Consider the following 25043-nt stretch of genomic DNA (forward strand, 5'->3'; position numbering starts at 1 on the left):
TCGTACTATGGACAAAAGTTTGTCTATTCCTGCAGGTCTGTGAAGCACTTTAGCAGCTCTTAACTAATTAAGATTGAACAACCCACAAAATTTGCAGGAACAGAGAGCAATTTGGGGGTAATAAGCCGTGATGTACAACAAACAAACACTGCTTCATTAATTTAAACTATTTATCAAGTGACAAATTAACGTTTATACTAGGTGCATTTACGGTCAGTCAACAGCCTGATGTTTTACTAACCAATACAGATACAAAAGGAAGTTTTACTGGAGTTTGGCTTCATCAGGTAGCCAAAAACATGATTCAGTCAAAGCTAAGGTTGCTGTGACTGGCTAATGAGTGTCCTATTAACCTTGACTGATTAATAGGGATCTATTTTACTATACAAGGTGAAAATTAAAAGGTAAAATTATTTGTTTTTTTTAATGAATCTTAGATGTTAATTACTAATCTAATAACTGGGCATACCTACATCCCAATGTTGCAATTTATATTTTACTTTTTGTGCAGGAGAGTTGCACTTTGAGTTGTTTCCCTCTTAAGCCTCATCTTTCTAAACAGAATAAGCTAAATAGTGCACAGAGCTCCATGTTGCCTTGTTCGCCTTTATCATAGCTAATAAACCCAAACAGTTCATTTCTAACCAGTTTTACGGAGTTCACTTTTAATAAGGACAGCTGTCATTTTTAACATCTGACTGAGCTCAGCAGTTGGCTATCGTGGCTCAGTCAGCATCATGTCATCATATCAGTTTAACAGAAAGAGGAGTTTCTGTATTTTTCTTATACTAATGAAAACCATCAGGATTTCCAAATATATCAGTATATAAGCCTATTGTGAAACTGCTTAAGTGGACTCTACAGCTAACCTCTCCATTTACCAGCTATACATGGATAATGTCTTACATTACTATCCATGTAGTTGAATTACGGTCCAAAGTTATGCTTAATGGAGTGGCCACTTTGTCTTGCTGAGAGCTCTTCTATCCTAAAAAGAAACTCAAGTGCTTATTTTATCTGAATATTCATCTTAATTAAATTAGAATTTCATTTTAAAATTACACTGAATTACAGACGCACCTTGCTAACAAAACAAAGTGCATTTATGTTTGCTAATAACCTCCAAGCTCAACTCATTTTTCTCAATGATGATGTATCCTAATTTAACAGATTATAGCTCACGCCACAGCGACAATGTGGTACAGCGTGCCACAAGTTATCCACTTTTCCCTTCAGGCCAAGCACTTAACCCTGCAACCTCCCTTTAGGGGAACAGAGCTGTTCAATGCAATGGCAGCTACAGATGGGTCAATGGAGTGACTGCAGTTTGCTATGGAAATGAACTGACCTACAAGAATGTGAATGCCCCGTTATAGACACACAGACAACTGATGTTCATGGACCTGCAGCAGAGGCCACTGGCCACCAGTTGGTGCATTATTCAGCTTAAAAGCTTGTTAAAGAGAGCTCACAACGGTGCTGTGATGAAACATTGATGAGTAAAAAACAGTTTAGTTTGCTGGTGTTATGTAAAGTGATAAAGCAGCGGTCGGGTGATGGCATGTAAAGACAGGGAGAGGAAGGGAAGAGAGTTAAGATGGCATTACTGGATAGACTCAGGACAAACACACCAACACGGAGCAGAAGAAATAAGTGTGAAAGTGGGGGAAAAAACAGCAGAAAAGGACGGAGATGATGAGAAAACCAGAGAATGAAAGAGCTGGAGGAGCAGAAGCAAAGCTAGTACACATAAAGAGAGCAAGAGAGAGAGACCTCTGATGAATTAACGAAGTTTTCCCTGAGGCGGACGCCAACATCTCCATATGAGACCCAAGATACAACCTCTTCAGACCAAACACAACTCAGCAGAACGCAGGGTATGACAGTAGAGACCAGACCAGCATGCTAAAATATACCACAATGGGCTGGCAAAGTAGTTCATCAAGAAGTACTCTCTTCAGCAAAATGCTCCTCAATGATTAAAACTACAAACCACTCTCTTAGAGCACCTTTGATTTCTATTTTGACAACAATGCCAAGCTAAATACAAAATATTAGAGGCTCTGGAGAGACTTCCTGAGCAGGAGAGGTTGTGTTTTTCTCATTGCTCTGACCTAAAGTGATAAGATCTGGCCACATTTGGGGCTTTTGTCTTAAGCTCAAAAGTTTGTGTGGAAAAAGAAAACCTGCTGCATAGATATAACTAAAATCTTGTTGTCCAAGCTTAGCTTTAGATAAAGAAAGTCGTTATGTAGTAATTGAAACAGTCAACAGAAAAGGAGATAAAACAACTGAAAGAAGCAGACGGAGACTTTAAAAACAGGATACCACGACAAACTGGTGGTATTTCTTTACCTGGGAAAAAGTTTGTATGCCCATTGTCAGCTTCTTACTTTTATTCATGGAGTTTTCTAGAGTAGCTTCATATGAGTCACAATTCTTATTTATCTTAAATGAGGCCTTGATGTAGCTCCTCAGTTCATCTACTGTTTGAAATAAGTCATTTTAGCTGTATTGCCCTTCTTTTAAAACAACTTTCTTCTGATTGGCTGTCCCTCATAGAGCAGGTGGGTGGTCCTTTTATGTTTATTTTTTAAATAGACTGACATCACATAGAGGCAAGAGTAGAAAAAATAGACACAGACTACAGTCGCATACTTTAAATACTTTGGCCATGATAAAAAAAAAATATATAAATATATATAAATATACACCCAGCATGCCCCTGCGGGCGGTTTATCCTTCAAGCTCGGGTCCTCTACCAGAGTCCTGGGAGCTTGAGGGTCTTGCGCAGTATCTTAGCTGTTCCCAGGACTGCGCTCTTCTGGACAGAGATCTCCGATGTTGTTCCCGGGATCTGCTGGAGCCACTCGCCTAGCTTGGGAGTCACCGCACCTAGTGCTCCGATTACCACTGGGACCACTGTTACCGTCACCCTCCACATCCTCTCGAGCTCTTCTCTGAGCCCTTGGTATTTCTCCAGCTTCTCATGTTCCTTCTTCCTGATATTGCTGTCATTCGGAACCGCTACATCGATCACTACGGCCGTCTTCTTCTGTTTGTCTACCACCACTATGTCCGGTTGGTTAGCCACTGCCATTTTGTCCGTCTGTATCTGGAAGTCCCACAGGATCTATCTATCTATCTATCTATCTATCTATCTATATAAAACACCCAGCACGCCCCTGCGGGCGGTTTATCCTTCAAGCTCGGGTCCTTTACCAGAGGCCTGGGAGCTTGAGGGTCCTGCGCAGTATCTTAGCTGTTCCCAGGACTGCGCTCTTCTGGACAGAGATCTCCGATGTTATTCCCGGGATCTGCTGGAGCCACTCGCCTAGCTTGGGAGTCACCGCACCTAGTGCTCTGATTACCACGGGGACCACTGTTACCTTCACCCTCCACATCCTCTCGAGCTCTTCTCTGAGCCCTTGGTATTTCTCCAGCTTCTCGTGTTCCTTCTTCCTGATATTGCTGTCATTCGGAACCGCTATATATATATATACACATATATATATGTATGTATGTATGTATGTATGTATGTATGTATGTATATATATATATATATATATGTTAGGGGTGCAACGATACACAAAATTCACGGTTCGGTTCGATACTTTGGTGTCACGGTTCGATATTTTTTCGATACAAAAAAAATGTTCATGCATTTTTAATTTGTCATTTATTAAAATTATAAATATATATTTTAACTCAAAAGTACAGTTTTTAAATTTAACCCTAACCCTTGTGCGTGTTTTTTATTTTGACAGCGAATGCGCACCTGCGGACCACTTATGTGCAGCCCTGGTTATTTAGCTCGTCATATTGCAGCCACAGAAATTCTTTTGTCCATGAAACCATAAAGCTGCACTTTCTTTTTGCCTTATAGTCTGATTTGTCATAACTTCTCCGTTTTGTGGTAAGCTTTTCTTTGGCTGTCACTTCTTCACCCTGACCTGTCTTATTTGGCTCAGCAGAACTGAAATGCTTTTACACACTCACTCACATAAGCTCAGCGATTCTCTGCGCGATCAACCTCTCACATGTTTAAGCTTGCTGCGGGAGATTTCACTTGTCATGTTTGCATAGTAAGCTAACGATTAATAAGACTATGTCAGAGGAATTGGTGCACAAATTATCATCACTCACAGATCAGTGCTGTCGCTCTCTATACACAGTTCGCACGATTGCAAAGTGAAAGCAAAAAAACGAGCGCAAATTCAAACGCGACTTCAATATGTCACATATTGACAGTGGCTCACCGATGCCAATGACATAATTACCCAGCTACATTTCTGAAAGAATGCAAAAGCATTGACATATATTTTTCCTACAATAGCCCGACGGGCAGGGCAGAGATAGATTTTGGTAGCCCGACTGAAAAAATCGCTAGCTCCGGGACGTCGGGCTAGCGATATTGCGAGCCCTGTATCTGATTGAGGAATCATGCATCTTTGGAAAAGAGAGTTTATTACAGAGAAATGGCTCTTTCCAAAATAAAAGCTATACTATCCGCTTCTTCTGGGCTATATTCTCAGCAGCATAAGGAGAATCATGTGCTAACAGCTGTCTAAATGACTCGGCTAAAGTTAGTAGCATGCTTGTTGTTTTTGTCTTTGCACTAGGATGATGTCGGTGTAAATGTGCAGTCATATTCGTTGTGTTCCCACTAGTGCTTTCAGGTTAATCTCGTTGAAATGACCTTAACGCCACAACACGGCAAATCTCCGTTAACGAGCTACCGCCGATCGCCCCGTGCATGGGGCTAGACGGCCAACACGTTAACGAGCTAACTGCGCTAGCACACTAGTTCACACCAATGTAATTGAGCATTGCATGGCACATCCAACATACTGTTTTACTTTAGTCCATGACTCGCTTACCTTCAGGGTCATACGTCACATGAAAACCAAAATAATTCCAAACGCCAGATCTGAATGAGGGTGGGGGAGGTGCCCTGTGCTCTTCCTTCTGACTATGCTGTCTGTGTTGAGCGCTCAGTGGATCTGCGCTCGACAGTGCAGCCTAGGCGGAGTAGTCGAACACAGATTCACTGAGCGCTCAACACAGACAGCATCGTCAGAAGGAAAATTGATAAAATAAATTACAAATGTTGTATTGTTCGATACATATGCGTACCGAACCGAAAGCACTGTATCGAACGGTTCAATATCGATACGAATATCGTTGCACCCCTAATAAATATTATATATATATATATATATATACACACACACACACACACACACACACACACACACATATATATACACACACACACACACACATACATATATATACACACACACACACATACATATATATACACACACACACACATACATATATATACACACACACACACACACACATATATATACACACACACACACACACACACATATATACACACACACACACACACACACATATATATACACACACACACACACATATATATACACACACACACACACATATATATACACACACACACACATACATACATACATACATACATACATATATATATAGCACAAAAAGGAATGTTAGTTATCTTAGTTATCTTAAACAATTTCTGAAATTCATGCTGAAATGAAGTGACGCAAAACTCTGTCAGAAACCAATTCGTAAATTGGTGCAACGCATAATGAGAAATTCTCACGATCACTGTTATTATTGGTCAAATTGCTTGCATTCCTTCTCTCCTCCATCCTCCACTTCCTCCCTCTCCATCTTTGCAAAGTCAGAGGAAACAAATCGTGCAGTATCATTGATCCGGCAGCTTACACATGCACACATATGCAAAGGAAAACGCAGCCACCCTCTCGCACACACACACACGCACACACACACACACATCTCTGCACCTTGTGAAGAAGACAAAGTGGGAGGTATATTGTGGTGGACGGAACCACTGACCCTCTTGTTGAGTTAATGAGCTTTTATTGACTCCAGCACCTGGAGCTGCTGCTGTAACTTATCACTGTTAGCGCCCCGCTCCCCAGATGCACAGCACACAGGGGAGCGTGCATACACAAAAGCAAGCAAACACACATACGATCTGTTTGCGGAAAGATCCACTGAGCCACAGAAACACACACTCACACACACACACACACTGTCAGCTTGCAGCCTGTACTCTTGCAGAGTCTCCTGGGATTCAGAAGTAGACAAACTCACAAACAGGTTTTCATGGTTTGTGCCTTAAATGGGTGACGTGGTCAGACATGACATGTGTAATTGCACCTGCCCACCGCCTTGAGTTGGTTCCCCTCCCAGTCCATAACCATTACAGCTGCTGTCAAACCCATAAGACAATAGTGAGCATGATACACTGCAGTCACTCAACCTAAATGCAGAAACACCCTTTAGAAAACGGCAACTATAAAATTATGCGGTGCAGTTTTGGATGTTCTGGTGAAAGAATTTGACTTCACGCTACCTAATCCTACTTTTAAGACAACCTCAATCACTGTACTATACTCAATTAAACTATCAAACCAAGAGAAAGAAAGAAATTTTAAGACTGTTTCATGAGAATGCATAACCAGAACTCTGCACAACCCACTCGTGCACTTAAATTGTTAAGAGACAATAGATAAAATTCAAAATTTAGATGACCTAGATTAAAAGACTTGATAATGCTGTCAAGCTGTGTCACAAATGTGAAGGAGTTGGTGAAAAAGTAATCTTTTACTTTGAGTTAATGCATGAATTTTCATGCCTTTTTTGTTTGTTTGTTTGTTTTGTTTCCTGGCAGTCACTGTAATTTTTTAAACTAATGCATTTCAACAGTTTTTATGTTTAGGCCGTAGCTTAAATTTTGTCCAGAGTCTATAGAAGGGTTACCAATTACCCTGCAGCCAAATAGATAGGCTTGGAAGTTAACATATAATAAAAATGAAACAAATTGTTGGACAGATGAGAAATCATGCGATTTATCATTCTTAACTTGTTAGATGTGTAGATACTCACCACACATGGTTTTAGAGAAAATCTCTGGGAACTTGAACATCGATAATCCTAAAAATAAAGCATCCAATCTTCATATGGTTCATACGTATCAACCCTTTCTTCTAACACTCTTTTTTAGTTTCTCTGTGTATCTCTGATCTGCTCTCTCTATTTTGATGTTTTTTTAGCATTCTTTTTTTTTTCAGCGTTTTTTCCCCATTATTACCTGTTGCTGTTCATCATTGTTTTGGTTTTGTCTTATCAACATGGCGGTGACTACCCAAAATATATTGCAGTTCCCGAGCTCTACTTTTGAGTGTTGATTTCGTTACTGTTCCAGTCTTGCAGATGTTTCCCCATCTTTGCCTCCCTCTGCCGTAACTATATGTCCCACTGTCTGTTGTCAAGTTTGTTCAGGGTTAATCTTGTCTCAGTGTGAATTATTTGTCTTTTTACATATTTAAAATAGTTACAAATTTAATTAAAACTATTTTGAATATTTTTCCCATGTCCTGTTTTTATTTTTGTGTCCTGTCTTTGTCAGATTACTTTTGCTTGTGCCTCTTTCCTGTTCTTCTTACCTGTTTCTCAGTATTTGCTCCTCATTTTTTTCCGAATCGTAATTCTTTGTTCATCAGCTAAATAAAAGCTCATTTTCTGCTTAGTTCACCTTCCTCTGTGTCCTGCACTTGGGCCCTGTCAACACCAGCCAACCCCGACAATATGGCTTTAAAATTTAATGTCCAAGTTGAAATGCTGATTATGATGTTTTCAGTAGCAGGTAAGGACGAACACAGTCATAACTGCCATAATGCACAATCGACTGAATTATTAATCTTTCAGTCTCTATTTTACATTTGTCAAATTAAATGGACATTTAAACTTTATTTGCTTTTTATTTAAGTTTAAATGATCCGTTCTACTAAGAGTCAGTTGACATCTTCAGCTGACACATATAAATCCCTAATTTCAGTCTTCCTGTCCCTGTTGTTGTGTTTATGTTTACAATTACCGAATGCACGAGTAAATTGCGCAACTCTAAATAGTTTTGTTTCGATTCTGTTAGTGCGTCTGTGATTCTAATGTGACAACCTGGAATTGTACTGATAAATATGTTAGCATTCATTTACATGTATATGTAGTTGTGTGCATGTGTAAATATTAGCCATGTAACAGTCCCCAAACCATTTAAAAATGGTTGCCACTTATTTTAAAACAGGTAAAAACAGTGGCCATAATTCTTACTGTAAAAGCAGTGAGGAAAGTTAAATAACACAAATATCAGTAACTCTGATCTGTTTACTTTTAAAGATGACCTATTATGGTAATTCCCACCTTCATGCTTTTATTCATAGGCTCTAGCAGTGTAGCTTTGCATGATTCAAAGGTCAAAATAATCATTGTTATCTCATACTGGGCCTTGCTGGAGTTCATGAAATAAGCTGTTATAGCTCCTTTCCGCTCCCTTTAAGCAACCTTTCTTCTGATTGGCTACCTACAAAGGATTTCAAATGGGTGGGGCTTCTATGCTCCAAGTAAGAGTTCTGTGCCTGAGACGACCAACTTAGGGATATCCCCTCTCACTGACATCATGCAGGGTCAAGAGTTTAAAAAAGCATTTAGACTGAAGTTTAAGCTTTCAGACGGATTACTTTAACACAAGCTGGGATTTTTGTTTAAAATTTTAGTGGTCGTCATTTGATACACAATTCAAGAGTCGCTCAGCAAAAGCTAAACTGATATAGTTCCTGGTTATAGCCATTAATGGATGAGCAGCTAAAATCTGTAGGTTGATTACATTAAATGGTGTTTAAATGATCTTTTCTAAGGTTTCAAAGCTACACCTACTAGTTCTTGAAGTTGTTCTGCAGGTACATTCACATCAACTTGGGATCACAGCTTTATGCTAGTGATGATGCATAACATCCTTTCATTGCTGGAATAAAGCAGTTATTGACTAAGCAATGACTTATAAAAAGGTCAATGAAAAAGACGACGACTATCATCTAGATTCAAGACGCTTTTGTTTTTAAAACTTTATGGTATGGCACCCACAAACCTACCAGAGCCCGTCAGCCTCCTCCTATCTACTCCCAGGCCATTAAGATCCTCTGATAAGTTCCCTCAGGGTCCTCCGCTCAATCTTTCACTTATCAGTTCTTCTCCTTTTCTCTGTGTTTTTAAATGGAAAAGCAACTTTTTCATCTGCTTTTTAGTGATGATTTTATAGTTAAACTACTTGTGAATTCTCTCACTTCTACAGGCTATTTTGTTCTTTTGCTCTTACTATTATTGTATGCATTGTGTGGTATTCGCTTTTGATCTTGTTCTACCCACGTGGCATGTAAAACCTGGACTTTAGCTCGGCCTGCTTTGACTGTATGTACATGCAGCCAGCCTGAGTGTTTCACAAGTTTTTATGAGGTGAATGAGTCTCTGTTTATATAAAAACCAAGTACATTGTTCCTCTGATTTTCCTTTTTTCAGTAAATTTATGTCAGCTTCACACCCAATGTCTGACACTGTTCATTGTTAACATTATGTCAGCAACAATTAAATATTAGTATAATACAGGAATGTACAGACATACAAGCAACAATTAGTAATTACGTTTGTTGTTTTCTCCTGCTGTATAAGAATGCAGACATTCCTAAAAGGACTTATAAGAGGGTTTGACTTTAATAGACTGAAACATCAGGGGGTAAGTAGGCTGGTGGTGGCACAAACACACCAAACTTCCCATCAGGAGATCAGAGTCTCTTCTGGGGACTTGATAAAAATTTAATTAATGTTTTTTTTGCCTTTTACTTGTAGTTTGGTTAAGTTTAGGCAGAAAAAAATCCCTGGTGGGGTCCAAATATTAAACATTTATTAGAAATCCCCATTTTCCTGGTTATCAGTGTGCAGCGTTAAACCCAGTCAAAATGTTATGACACCAGTTCATATTTCATATGTATCTTATTACACAGCCATGTGATGTCCAGCTTTAAAATCTAAGTATGAGCTATAGTAGCTTGTACAAATGATCTGTTGATGTTTTTTTCCCCAGGGAGGACAGCCTCCATGCTGTTCGATTCCAGCCAGGCACCCACACCCACGCTTCCTGCCTTAGCCACATGTTGTAACCACCTTTATCGTGTCCAAAATGTTGTGTGAGAACGATCAGCATTCAGGAAAAAGCGAACATTAAGCGAGAGCTGAAATCTTTTGGAAGAAGTTCAGATGTGCAGAGGATACTGTACTGCTTCTGAGGACAAGAAGTTGAAAAGGTGAAGAGAAAATACTACATACAAAAGACCACTACATAAACTGTGCCAGACTAAAGCATATTTCAAAGACTGTTTTGAATGAAATATAAAAGAAAATGGTTGAGAACCAAAGCATCATAGGTTTAGGTTATGTTAGGGTGACAAGTTATTAAATACCCAACACTGAGACAGCTATATATTTCTAAATGTCTGTGTAGGATGATTCACTTGTCGACAAGCAGACAGACAGATGTATTTTCCTCAACCTTCAAAACTTTGATTTTCTTTTGTTTGAAATTCTGATCGGCTTGCTTTTCGCTTCCCTTCGCCTGTGTCAGGTTCATCTTGACTGGTTTCTAAAGGAGTCTGCGGTCAATTCTTTTCTTTCTCTATCTCAAAGCCTCAAAGCCCTTGGCCCCGCAAACACACACCTGAGCTCTGTCCACTTCACCTCCGTCCCACAGACACGCAGGCGTGCATGCATGCAAACACACACACACACACACACACACACACACACACACACACACGCCGCGGCAGCTGCAAGCCTGCATATATGTTTATCCGCAGAGGCATGCACATCTTTTATTAATGCTCAAGTCACTTCTCATCCTCAGCTTGTGTACATTTATTCGAACCACTTCCTCTCTTATCTGCAGCACCATGCAGACACTCAAAACACACGGCAAGCTTCAAACTAACAAAACTGTTCAGAAACCTGCAAAAGACTTGCTGAATGTAAATCAGAAATATTCACTTTAGATATTAGTTTGACTTAATACATGTAAATTATTACATGTAAATAATCCTAATTGGGATTTTGTATAACAGAATGCATTAGAGGAGGTATCCCCAGCATCCTACAAAAGGTCACTAATGAGCAAAGTACTGAGCATAGGATTTCGGACCGGTGCTGCAGAGGTCTGTCACAGAAGCTTTTTACATCAGCAGCTGACTGCAGTATTGCTGTGTAATGTCCTCCCCATCAGGGATTAGATGAGAACATTATCAATCTAAAGATGCTACATAATCTGGCCATTTATTACACTAACAGGCTTTATCACATTTTCAGCCCATTCAGGGGGATGCCTGATTACATTTTGACTAATGACAATATCATCAGTCACTTCGCGCCTCCTTGTCTCTGTTTACACTGCTAATGTGCCCATGTCAAAGAAGTCTTCCTTTGAACCTGTGGGAAAAAGATTTTCTCTGTACACATTTTCTCCTTCCATTTCTGTCTTTCTGTTTCTCCCTGTGCTGGCTTTTAGTCAAAGTTTCCAGAGTTGGAGAGCTTTTGCAGGACCTCTTTTGTTGGCTTCAGATCATATTAAATTGAATTGTCCGGAGGCTGCGGTCAGTGATCCATGATGGTTCGCCTTTTTCTGACAGGCTTGATAAATACAGGTCCTGATCTCTCTGTGCCTCTCAATTCCTCTATCCTCCTCCTTCTCTCTCTACTTGTCCTCTGCCTCTCACCTCCATAATACTTCTCTTACTTTACTCTTGTATTGTGTTTCTGTAAACTGCATTGCAATTTTTACCTCTGCTTCTTTCTCAGTGAGAGCCAAGTCTCTCTGCACCTCTTCCCAGAGGACTTGTGTATTTGAGTGTGTGTAGACGTGTTTTGCTATCTTTGTGAGGACCACCATAAGTTTTTTGACATTGCCAGAGAGGACGTTTCGGCTGGTTCTAACTTTCTCACATAACGTCAAGGGGCTATTCGAAGCCTCGATTTTAGGGTTAAGTATATAATAATGGTTTATGCAAGGGTTGGTGTAACTCACTTGTGTGTAAGCATTGTGGGACTCCCCTGTTGTGTGTTAGCATGTTAGTTTTGACAGCAGATTTTGATTTTGATGAACTTTTAGTCATAATTTAGGGATCCAAATTTGTTTAGGTTTAGTCGATTAAATATCATCAGATTATCATAGAGTGAGTCTAAAGTTGAGTCATTCGGTAAAAATATTAAGTGTAAAAGTTTCCCATGTTTTTGAGTGCGAGTTGCTCCACATGCTTTATAAACTCAAGTGTGAAATGCGTCCATATGTCCACTCGTCTCATTCATACCAAGTGTTGACATTTGGTCACGTTTTCAGGATAAGCAAGGCAAGGCAAGGCAAGTTTATTTGTATAGCACAATTCAACAACAAGGTGATTCAAAGTGCTTTACAGAGACATTAGAAACAAGAACAAATAAAAAGCATGATTTAAAATTGATTAAAACAAGCAAATAAACTAACTAACTAACTAACAAACAAACAAACAAACAAACAAACAAAACAGTATATAAAATCAAAACAGATAAAATCAGAACAGTAGATAAAATCAATAGTTAAATGTAAGTTTTGAAATTTAAGCTTAAAAGTGTGGATTTGGTGCTTTATTCAAATGCAGCTGAGAATAGGTGAGTCTTCAACCTGGATTTAAATAAACTGAGTGTTTCAGCTGATCTGAGGCTTTCTGGGAGTTTGTTCCAGATATAAGGAGCATAAAAGCTGAATGCAGCTTCTCCGTGTCTGGTTCTGACTCTAGGAACTGATAAAAGACCAGATCCAGATGACCTGAGGGATCTGGAAGGTTCATACTGGGTCAGGAGGTCATTGATGTATTTTGGTCCTAAACCATTCAGAGCTTTATAGACCAGCATCAGAACTTTAAAGTCTATCCTCTGACGGACAGGCAGCCAGTGTAAAGACCTCAGAGCTGGACTGATGTGGTCCACTTTTTTGGTCTTAGTGAGGACTCGAGCAGCAGAGTTCTGAATGAGCTGTAGTTGTCTGACTGATTTTTTAGGTAGACCTGTAAAGATGCTGTTACAGTAATCAAGCCTACTAAAGATGAATGCATGGACTAGTTTTTCCAGGTCCTGTTGAGACATCAGATCTTTTATCCTTGAAATATTCTTGAGGTGATAGTAAGCTGACTTTGTTATCGTCTTAATGTGTTTTTCTAAGTTTAGGTCTGCATCCATCACTACACCCAAATTTCTCGCCTGGTTTGTGGTTTTTAGGTGTATAGATTGAAGTTCTCTGGTGACCTGTAATCGTTTTTCTTTGGCGCCAAAGACTATTACCTCAGTTTTGTTTTTGTTTAGCTGGAGAAAATTGTGGCACAATTTCCTCAATGCATTTACCAAGAGCCTGTACAGGGCCTCGGTCTCCTGGTGACATTGTGATATATATTTGTGTGTCATCTGCATAGCTGTGATAGTTTATTTTGTTGTTGTTTATAATCTGTGCCAGTGGGAGCATGTAGATGTTAAACAGAAGGGGTCCCAAGATGGAACCTTGGGGAACTCCACATGTGATACTTGTCTGCTCAGATGTGAAGTTACCTATTGATACAAAGTATTTCCTGTTTTCTAAGTATGTTTTGAACCAGTTTAGTACAGTTCCTGAAAGACCTGTCCAGTTCTCCAGTCGTTTGAGTAATATGTTGTGGTCAACTGTATCAAATGCTGCACTGAGATCCAGTAAAACTAGGACTGACATTTTTCCGCTGTCTGTATTCAGACATATGTCATTAAACACTTTGGTCAGAGCGGTTTCAGTGCTGTGGTTCTGTCTAAAACCTGACTGGAAGGCATCGTAGCAATTATTCTGTTTTAAGAAGTAACTGAGCTGTTGAGAAACTGCTTTTTCAATGATCTTACTTAAAAATGGGAGATTTGAGATCGGCCTGTAGTTGTTCATTTGTGTCTTGTCAAGATTGTCCTTTTTCAGTATAGGTTTGATTACAGCAGTTTTTAGTGATTCTGGAAACACACCTGATAATAAAGAAAAGTTGACGATCTGTAACAGGTCTGACTCTAAAGTCTTTGAGACCTTTTTGAAAAAACTTGTTGGCAGGACATCTAAACAGCAGGAGGAGGAGTTCAGTTTACCTAAGATGTCCTCCAGGTCTTTGCTGTTAATAGGTTGAAACTGTTTCATGGTGTTTAAACAGTTTTTTGGTGGACACAGTACATATCCTGGATCTGCTGTTGATGTACCAATTGCTTGTCTAATTTTGTCTGTGAAGAATTTGGCAAAGTCATTGCAGGCCATGGTTGAATGAAGTTCAGCTGCCACTGGCACAGGAGGGTTTGTTAGCCTGTCAACTGTAGAAAATAAGACCCGAGCATTATGGCTGTTTTTAGTGATGATGTCAGAGAAGTAGGACCTCCTTGCATTCCTCAGTTGTAAATTATAATTGTGAAGTTTCTCTTTATAAATGTCATAATGAACCTGGAGGTTTGTTTTTCTCCATCTGCGCTCAGCTTTCCTACACTCTCTTTTTTCATTTTTCACCAGTGTGGAGTTTCTCCATGGAGACTTTTTCCTTCCAGAGATAACCTTCACCTTAATGGGAGCAATAGTGTCCATTACATTTAACATGTTAGCATTGAAGCTATTGACGAGCTCATTGAGTACAGGAACAAGCAAGGAGTACAGGAACGAATTATACCATTTGCAAAGAAAATGTAAAAAATTAAATGTCTAACTTTACTGCACAAAGAGATTACGTCTGATTGGATCTCGTCTGTCCAGAATATTGTCAGCTAGTTTTTTTCCGTTGATGAAAACATCAAAATTTCAATTTTCATCACAAAAAAAACTTTTTTTTAATCAATCATTAAAATTGAAGGGTGTGTGTGTGTGTGTGTGTGTGTGTGTGTGTGTGTGTGTGTGTGTGTGTGTGTGGATGCACACTACAGGATAAAAAAAGAAGCTCCACTGACCTTGGACACCCATTGTTCTCCTCTTTCTCTCTGTGTGGGTACCTGTGTGACTCGTGTGAGAGCGTTAATTTGTTAACACAGTCACACTTTGGGGATCAGCTTGCCTTTTGGAACAAAAAGTCCTTATAAGACAAAGTTTAAGCTCAAGCAGAATCATCAAGGCTGTACAAAATGCCTTTATGTTCAATATTATCTCCTCCAGTTGAAGCCAAGATGAGTCGCACATCAAATCTGATTGGAGGACATAGCTTTTGTTGACAACATGATTGGTATGTTAGTGGTAGGAATGATAGTTTGTGCACACTATTACATACAGAGTGCATTAAAAGTGGAAACCATTAAAAAAATAAAAAAGTATTTACTTAAAAAACACAAAAAATGGAAATCGCACTCCCTAATATAATGAGCCCAACAACAAGCCATAGATAAAATGAACTCAAAATTATTAAGTCTCTATAAGACCTATTGGCTGATTACTTACAGAATTTTTATAAAACAACCACAAGCATAAGGATTAGAAAAGTGGCAGTACAATGGGAAAAATACAATAATATACAATAAGAAATATGAATGAATATAAATTTCATGAGAAAACTTGATTTTGGAGTTAGCACTCATGGCTCATTATTGCAGTTTGGTACTTGCTTCAGTCTCATGTGGTAACAGCCACTTAAAAGCTGAAATTTCTGTGTGTGGTGGTTATGGGTAAGGTCTCCATGAAACAAATATAAGGCTAACAAAAGCTCAAACATATGCTATCAGATTAAAAACTTCAGTTTTAGCTGCCACATATCAGCACGCATGCGTTGCACACTTGGACAAATGACACTTCCAGGCGTGCATGAGTTCAGAATCGTTCTCTTTACTTGCTCATTTGAAACTGCAAATACAAAACACAAGCACTTCAGTTCAACGTAGCTGCACTCTGCAGGCTATCTGTGCAGTAGAACACACAGGACCCCAAAGCTGCCTGATTCAGTGCCTGCATGAGCACCACCCGTGGGAATCATCATTCATCAGAATATCCTAGCTGGATTGCCAGTGAGCACAGTATGTGTCAGAAATAGTAATAAAGAACTGAATTCATAACGTAACAATGATAAGGACGCATGAAATTATGGAGGGGGGGGGGGGGGGGGCAATATCTATTACAATACTTCCATCTGCGTCCACCCATTACATGAGTCCCACACATGACCACAGTCAGAGTGGGGGATGAATTTCAATTGAGTGATTACAATAAGGAATAGTTACTCCTTTGTAGTTTGGATGTGTGTGTGAGTGAGTGTGCTTGAGCACGATGCAATACAGCTCTTACAAACCGTATGTATGTGTGTGACCATGAATATTCATGCTCAGGCATATTTGGGGATAAGGAGAAAGGAGTCATGCTTGGCTGGTACTTCATTACTTGGATTTGTTAGAGAAACTCACACAAATGCACAAAGCTTGTTTAAATGGTCTTAATCCAATTCTTGTAGGGAGTACACACAAACTTTCACTTTTTGGCTACACAAACACCCTCACACCTACACCAACAACCCACCTGGTGAAGATCACAAAGGACACAAATGCTTGCGTGCTTGTGTGTGCGTGTCTTTTTGTGTTCCGCGTGTTTGCTATAGACTTTGGACAGATTAAGTGCTTGTGAATTATTTAGTTGCGTTACTTGTGATTTACAGTATGGTGGCAGTGGCGGAGGGAAGGGAGGGTGGGTGTATGGACCAAACCTGCGTCAGTGTCATAATAATCAGCTTTGGAGGTGCGTGAATATTTGAGAGAGCCTAACCCAGGTGGCAGATTCACCTCACCTGGCCGGATTAATTTTTAAGCTTGTTTTCCTTCTCTTGCTGTTTCTCTCTCTCTGATTGGTCATTTTCTTTTTTGGTTACATAACATAAACTTACTTCTTAGTTAGAGCTTTTGTGTGTTCAAGCTCCAATTTGGGATGACGTAGATAGGAACTGGTAAATGAACTGGTTCCGGGTCACACCCATTCATACAAGCACTTTTGTCCATGCTTACTAACATTTTCACACATTCACACTGCATTCTTGCGACTAGTTGCGTAGTGCCGAACAAGACTGTCTGAGTTCTTTGTGTTCACACACTTATTCAGTTCCCATTTAATAAATCAACATTAGTTTTGTAGCAACAACTTTCCAGTGTTCTTCTATAAGGATGTAAGGATATATACACAACACACACTGATAAAGTGATTCTGCCTGTTCAGTGCTGTGAAGATTTTGGGTTACAGCTTTCTCCAGAGGTGCTTAAACAACATGAGTGAGTTACTAAAGTCATTTGTCACAAGAAACCTGGCAAAGGAAAAAGTGAATAGAAACATCTCTTGAGAAAAATAACAGTTAAAACATTTTTTAAATTGTGGTTTGAAGGTTAAAACTTGATATTAGTTAAAGTTAGTATTATGTTTTAGTTAAAATAGTTAAACTTGCGGGTAACAATCAAGGAAATGTCCATGAATGTCCTCACAAAGACAGCCAAACAAGCATGCCCAGGTGAGCTGGTAGCAGTCAGTGTAGGGGGAAGGTTAGAAACAAATGACATCAGATTTAACACTGCATTTACTCATCAGTAGTCAATGTGGGAAGTGAGAGGTGGATGGAATGGATGGTTTTGGATGTAGAGTAAGACCAAAAAATGGACTGACATACATATTTCTCAAATTATGAGAAAGAAGATACAAGAGGACAAGCTAGCCACACATCCCTGAATATGTCCATTCCAGAGGCCTCAATGTAAGTAAATGAAAGCAATAGTTTCTGTGATGTTTCTTTGCTTTTGACCTTATGAGACCAAATCAAACAGTGGGGTACATGATGTATATTTTAAAACTTCTGAAAAAAAATTCTAGAAATGGCTTTGCTTTGATTTGAAAAATGTGACGCAGGATTCTTGGGATCAGATTTATCAATATTGGTGAATCCCTAATGCGAAAGGACAGAGAGAGGATGGAGGAATGGTTGGGGTGGGGGGAGGGTGATTAAAGAAGCAGGAAGGGTAGACACGAGAGATAGAGCAAGCCTGAAATTTAAAAAAAAAAAAAAGAAGAAGAAGAGATTGGGGGGACAGCATATAGATCAAAATGACTGCGAAGACATGCAAGGCGGAAACGGAGAAGTGAGGTTTGCTAGAAGTAAGGAGTGAATGAAGAGAAGGATGAAGGAAATGGGGCTATGAAGGAAGGAAGGACGAATGGCAGGCACCGGCAATTTTTCAAGATACTTTTAAATGTATTTTAATGAGGAATATTCCACTTCATGTGTCAGTACTGCAGTGACAAAAAACAGAAAATGCTCGAGTCGACCCACCAAGAGGGAACTTGGAGAGTGAGGGAGCGAGTTAAGAAGTGTTTCCAGAGGAGAACAATTAAAAGCCAAATATAATCTCCCTCTTGCCTATGGACAGCTTTTAATGTGAATATTGGAGCGCTGATGACGCAGAGAGGAGCTCTGCACCCAGGGGAAACCTCTCCCCCTCTCTGGTCCTGACTTTTGAAGCTTTCTGAGTGCAGACAAACAGAAGACACTGTGTGCATTCTAACAATGCTGTTTATCGTATTAAAGCTGACTCCTTCTACTTGTTTTGAGATGAGGTTTTACCTGTTCACGCTCTTACCAAAACTTCTCGTTGGCACTTTTAATCACAACAGTAAATTGTAGGTGTGCTAAAGACACGCTAACTGGCACATTAAATAAACTGTAAGAAAAATTAGGGAGCAGGTTTTGTGTGTGTTCTGAAATAAAAGGAAAGGTAAGCCTTTTTTCAGACTTGAAGCTGAGTAAATGTACACCTGTATTTCATTGCAACACATCTTGAAGGACCTGTAAAGCCAGAACTATTAAATATTTGCTAGAAAGTTTATTTCTTTTTAAACTGGAGTGCTTATTGACAATTTTTGAAAGAAGAAATAAAATATTAAGTATAATTTTTGCTACATCTGACATTTTTGTGGTGTATGTACTGTATATGAAAGATGTACATAGTCACTGTGAAGTCCAGTTTAGCATTTCACATGTGTCCTGCAAGGTCACTGGTCATTCTGTAGCAACCTGTCTATCAGAAGTTGGGGCCCACTCTAACTAATAATACCACTTTATCCTCCTTTTTTATTCTTTTGGTGACTATAATTTACAATATGAACATCATATTATAGTAAATAAAACATGAAACCAGTAACTGACTCATCAGGAATGTGTTTGTTGACGTCATAGAACAAAATGAGCTGTCATTTCCTGATAAACTGTACAGACTTCTTTTTGCTCCTAGAGAGGTTGCCCCCTGCTGGGCATTAAACAGAATGCATTGTCTACAGACATCTTCAATATACAGTCTATGAAAGTCCATTTGCATTAGGAGTTGTAACAGTGTTTAGTTGATTTGTACATGTCACAGTAGCATGAGCATGAACATTGCGTTCATGCTCATGCTACTGTGACTCAGTGTTTCCTAGCAGAAAAACTGAAGTGTAATGAAATGATCGTTGTTATACGTCCATATCTTTAAAAACATGGCTTCATACTCACATTTTTTCTTCTCTTATGTATTACAATGATCTAAATCAGGTATTACATCACTGCACTTTTTTCTGACTGGCATTATAGCATCTTATCAGCACCTTGTTATGAGCCAGTACCCTGGTTAGGCTGTCTCTACAGTTGTAAAGATGTTTTGCTGTTTCCTGTAGCTACAAAGCAACTAAATATCTTGTTGCCTACATATGGCTGAATGTAATTAAGAAAAACAGTAATTTTTGCCTCTTGTCGAGCTGTTTGGGCACACTTGTTGCAATATTATGGAGCTGCTATGCACTTTATTTGTCATTAAAGCAGATGGGACGGAACTAAACACTGTTTTTCCATTTCTTAGTGAGATCATGATTTGAGTGAGGATACTCTAAACTGAAAACACATGGACACAAGCAGTGACCAAGGCTTAAAAAAATAATTCAGCACACATTTTGGCATGTGATTGCAGTAGTTAATGCAGATAATAAAAGCTTTTGTACAACTTCAGGTATTTGTTTCAGAAACTTCTGTACTATTTTGTATCCACAGCTTTCAGATATTTCAGTTATCATCACATAGCTTCTAGATACACGTCAGAATCTCTTGATCCAGACATAGAAAAGTGCCAGTGCTTGAAGTACACTGCAATCCAGTGTTGCTGCCAGTCAAAGCCTTTTTGTGTCTACATTTGGCTATCAAAGCTTGCCGTATTTCGTGTGAAAAATATTAGTATAAATGTTGTGAAACTCTCCCGGCAGAGGCTTCCTGGAGACACTGAGAAGACTTTCTACACCGGTGGATGACACAGCACCGTGGGCTGTGTAAAGGTGCACAACAAACTAAAAATACCATGCAGGTTAGATAAAACCCTGTAGATTGTTAGGTTGCTACAATATGTGTAATGTTCATGCAAAAACATATTTCAAAAATAGTTTGCAACATAATTGGTTGCATGTGTAAGACAGTGTGAGTCAAAGGTGCCGGGCCTGGAAGCTCTGCTCATAGATAATGCAATTGCAAGTATAAAAAAAAATCCTACCATATAAATATATAATGAGCTGATTCTGTCCCCTTGTAGTAACATGAATGAGCTGTGACACACACTGAGTGACTGCGGAGGCAGTTTGACAGACAGCAGCAGCAGCAACATAGAAGTAATTCCTGGTCAGGTAAGCTAGTATGCAGGGCTGAATGGAGTCTCCAGAGACTCCACTGAGCAGAGTAAGGGGACAGATGGGATTCATTTATCATTTATCCCCATCGGTGGGACTTTTTTTGTCCCTTTTACCCCACTGTGTTACACTCCCACGGGAACCTCATCCCATCCGCCTCCTGGTCTTTATTTTTCTCTGACATCAGCAGCAGCGTGAGATGATCAAGGCTGATAAAGATGATGACGATGATCATAAGTTTGCAAAAAGAGAAGGTGTGTGCACATCGAGAGCTATATTTAGATCAACAGTGTCTGAATTATAGCTCCTAAAAACGTTTTATTGTTGGACTGAAAAGAGGAAGCGGACTGACTCAGTTCTGTGGTCCACACAACAAAACACATATACAGAACGTGTATTCAGAATAGGTGAATGAAATTTTGCTCTCACAACAAAAATCTAACTATTAATTATTTTTCTGAAAGAGGAAAAAGAGAAGCAGCATTTATATTTAGTCCAAGCCAGACATTTATAAAAGAGCTTTAAAAATCGCTGATGAAGCTGACCTTCTGTAGTCCATTAAAACATTTTAGAGCTTTAATTCAAAGACATCACTTTTGCCCCCCTTTAAAGGGATAATCCACCTATTTTCCCAATCAGGGTTTGAAAACAGCTGTAATATGTCTTTTTACAAACTGTGGATTGTAATTTATTAAATATACATGACAAGTAATGCTGAATAAAAGATAGCATATGTTGCATCAAGGACAATTCTGTTTTACCAATCTTTGCAATTTCCTTAACAAATTCTAGTATAGCCGCTTTGAATTAATATTTTCCCAATTAATGTACTTAAAAGTCTTTGCACATGTCTCACTTTACAACATGGGAACTATTATTTATCTTAAATATCTACCGTTGCATTACTTTACAAGTAACCCGATTGAGCTAAGGGGACTAAATGGGTGGAAAGAAATGGAGAGATGCACCCAGACCTCACTCATTGCACGATGTGAGTTTGCGTAACGAACCCTTATCCAGCTGTGGGAAAAATACTCTCACTAAGCAGCACTAATCCAAGCTTTCGGCTGCGAGCTCTCTCTGAGCAGATCGCTCCCGCAGCTGCAGCACATGCTCTGCTGGATGCTCGAGATGAGCGAGTTAAGGCTACGGGACCCCCTCATTTAAGATCAGACACGAGGCATACAGAGAACTCTAACAGCTTAACATCTACATACATCCACATCACCTAAGATCATTAATCTAAAGCTCTAAAAAGTCAGGACGTGTGCCGTCCTGTTACGCACAGAGTCTCGAATCCCCTCTCGAATTACTCAAAATTCTCCCAAATGCAATGCTCAAGTTTTTACACTGTTCGCGCACACAAGTTGCGACATAGTCACTTAAATTTCAGTACTCACTCAGAAGCAGAGCAACAGGCAAGAAGAGCAAGCACGCAGAGTTCATCAGAGATGTCATGCTGACCCCACAGTTCGTCCTCCGACCTCACAAGTTTCAAGTTTGCACCGGAAATTCCAAAGTTTTCCTTTGTTTTATCTTTTAGTTTTTCAAAGAAAAGAAGAGTCCCGATGTCGCTCCCCCGCTGCCGGTCAAAGTGTTCTCCTCCCGTCCTCGTTGCAGCTCTGTACTCCAGCGAGCATCCACGGCGCGCTCATCCGCTGCGCTGAAGGGGAGGGCGCGTCCGTGTAAAAGAGGGGGAGGAGGAGGAAGGTCTACAGCAGAGTCCCCGATGAGGTGCAAGGATGCTCTGAATTATCAGCACAAGGCGTTTAAAATGACCAAGGAACCACTACCAACTTCTTTCTATACACTTTACTTCAGTGGTTTCCAACATAGGGGGCTGGAGCTCTCTAGGAGGCCAGGAGACAAATGTGAAGGGCCAAGATTAGTGAAGGAGGGAAAGAAAGTTTAAATTCCTGGTTTGGTGTGTTTCTTTAGACAGATTATCTGCTTAAAAGTTCTTTAAATTGAAAGAAAAAAGAAGTGTCACTGCAATATTAAAGCCAGTGATCAGTAATCTGAAAAACGTCCCAGCAATCGATGTGATATATTATTATTATTAGACAGCTGTAGGTTGGTTCCCAGCCAAAGGGGGGTTGTATCCTCAGAAGCTGAGGAACTGTGAGATGATTAATGATTTCCAACTCTTTACTTTGTAAAGTAATGCACAATTTTGTCTTCATGAGGCTCGTGATTTAACAGAACAATCTAGTAAGGGAAGGATGTTTGTTCTAGTGCAGAGGTGGGCAACTCCAGGCCTCGAGGGCCGGTGTCCTGCAGGTTTTAGATCTCACCCTGGGTCAACACACCTGAATCAAATGATTAGTTCATTGCCAGGCCTCTGGAGAACTACTGAATCAGCTGTGTTGGATCAAGGACACATCTAAAACCTGCAGGACACCGTCCCTCGAGGCCTGGAGTTGCCCACCCCTGTTCTAGCGGTACAGCAAAAACTCATGGAAAACGGTCACATGTTTTTGTACAGGTTTATGAGCCAAAACCCATGAAGTCTTTTATCCCAGGTTCTTTTTTTTTTTTTCCTACTAAACTTTCACATTAAAGTGACAAAAAACTGAAACATTCTCATTTAAAATCCCCCAACAGTAATTTAATGGTTGCTGCTAACTTTTGTTGGAGGTCCATCACTATATATCTGCTATAGGAAGTAGCCTGACCTTCCCACAGACACACCAAGACACCTGAATTTGAACACGTTTTGTTTTTTTTATTCCAAAATGTTTGGGGTAAAACAAACCGTAAAAGATACAACATAATTAACCAAGCAGAGGGAAATGAACACAATGGAAAGAGAAAAAAAAAAAAATCCACATGAACTTCTGTTCTGTTTCTCATGCAGAGCTCCCAGTGAACTGCTAAGTAGTCAAAATTCTTTCTTCTTCAAACACTGAAATGAGAGTTCAAATGTCCGTACTGATCACCTGCCTCCGGACAAATGTTTGCAAAGAAAACATACAGCTTCTCCTCCGCTGTGGTGCCTGAGCCTTCCCACATATTTCAGTGACATAAATGATTGTAAAACTTAGATGGATCAGGGGTGTGTGTGTGTGTGTGTGTGTGTGTGTGTGTGTGTGTGTGCGCGCGCGCAAGTTATCATCCAAAACAGGTAAATTACAGTAAGGCACTTTGCTAGTCAAACCCAACAGATTCTGAACAAACACTTGAAATGAACTGAACTTTTATTTTACAATCAGCAATTCAGTGCAGCCACCCAGTCATGAAACAATGAGGTGTGTGAATGGGATCTACACAAAATATTATACACTTTGAACTCAGTGTAAATGTGAACAAATGGTGCGCTTACAATCTAAAGGCGGGCTTTTCATTGATACTGAAAGAGCAGGAATGACTTCTGGATTCAAAGCCTAAATTTCAAGCAGGATGGATGTCCAAGTGCTGCCTCCTAGAGCCTAAGAGAAGTCACTGCACATTGAGTTTACAAGCAATATTTGCAATTGCCAGGTAAAACAACAGGATCTGTAACATTTAATGTTTACCAAGGTTCCTTTTTTTTCCAATTATTAAGCTACTTTGACAAGTTTTAACGCAAGTATACCGGTACATGGCTTACAAATACTAAATGTTTATATAAAAAAGGGAAGAAAAAAACATGGGGAGAAGTCTGTGGACAGAGCTGTACATGTGGACGGCTGCCGGCTTCAATATTGAGCTCCAAACATTTCAGGTTTTGAAGGGGAATTCTTTACAGCCTGGAAGACCTCTGCAAACATTTCTTACACTCAATGTATCCTTCAGAAAATCCTCTTTAGAGTGATTTCTAAAACCAAAGCAGATGAAAAAGTCATGAGTAAATTGCATTATTGTCTATCAAAAAGGTTTATAGTGTTGATTCTCTTCAAAGATCTAGTCTGGCAAGGGCCAAACAAATAGGAGACCTATTTCTTAATAGGTTAGAGACCTATTAAGAAACAGCTCATAGGAAATATGCCACCAACGAAGAAAAAGAAAATTGGCTTTGGGTGGTACATATTCTTTTGGTTGCCAGGATTAGCTTCAAAAAGAAAAAAAGAAAAGAAAGAAAAAGCAAAGAAAAACTGAACTAAGGGAGGATAATCCTACGACTACCAAATTCCAGGCTTTAGCAGAAGGATGCTGGTCTGTGTGGAAGAAAGTAACAATGTGTACAAGCCTGCTGTTTGCTCTTAAGGCCAAAATAGAAGGCGACATTTTGAGGCAAAGCATGTTTTCTTTCTGTTGCTCAGAAGTAGCCCCCTGCATCAAAACTTGTTCAGCATCCCAAAACATGCCTGGCAGGTAGCTTAGAGGAAACAGCACAACAAAAGGAACAGCCCCGTCTGGCCTCACATGGACCACTCGGCTGGACATTCTTCAAGTCTTATGCACGTCTGGATGATGTAAAATCAAACTGTGTCAGGTT

General features: G+C 39.6%; 1 protein-coding gene across 1 annotated transcript in view; it reads right to left on the reverse strand.

The window, feature by feature from the left end:
- nrn1la (neuritin 1-like a) overlaps positions 1-22286 on the reverse strand; it is a 110642-nt gene extending 88356 nt beyond the window's left edge. The window contains exon 1 of the mRNA XM_026172962.2: positions 22027-22286. Within this exon, the coding sequence (XP_026028747.1) occupies positions 22027-22084 (58 nt within the window). The 5' untranslated portion in view covers positions 22085-22286. The remainder of the gene's footprint in view (positions 1-22026) is intronic.
- Positions 22287-25043: the final 2757 nt, after the last annotated feature.

The sequence above is a fragment of the Astatotilapia calliptera genome, chromosome 7 (assembly GCF_964374335.1).
Source record: "Astatotilapia calliptera chromosome 7, fAstCal68.1, whole genome shotgun sequence".
Taxonomy (NCBI): Eukaryota; Metazoa; Chordata; class Actinopteri; order Cichliformes; family Cichlidae; genus Astatotilapia; species Astatotilapia calliptera.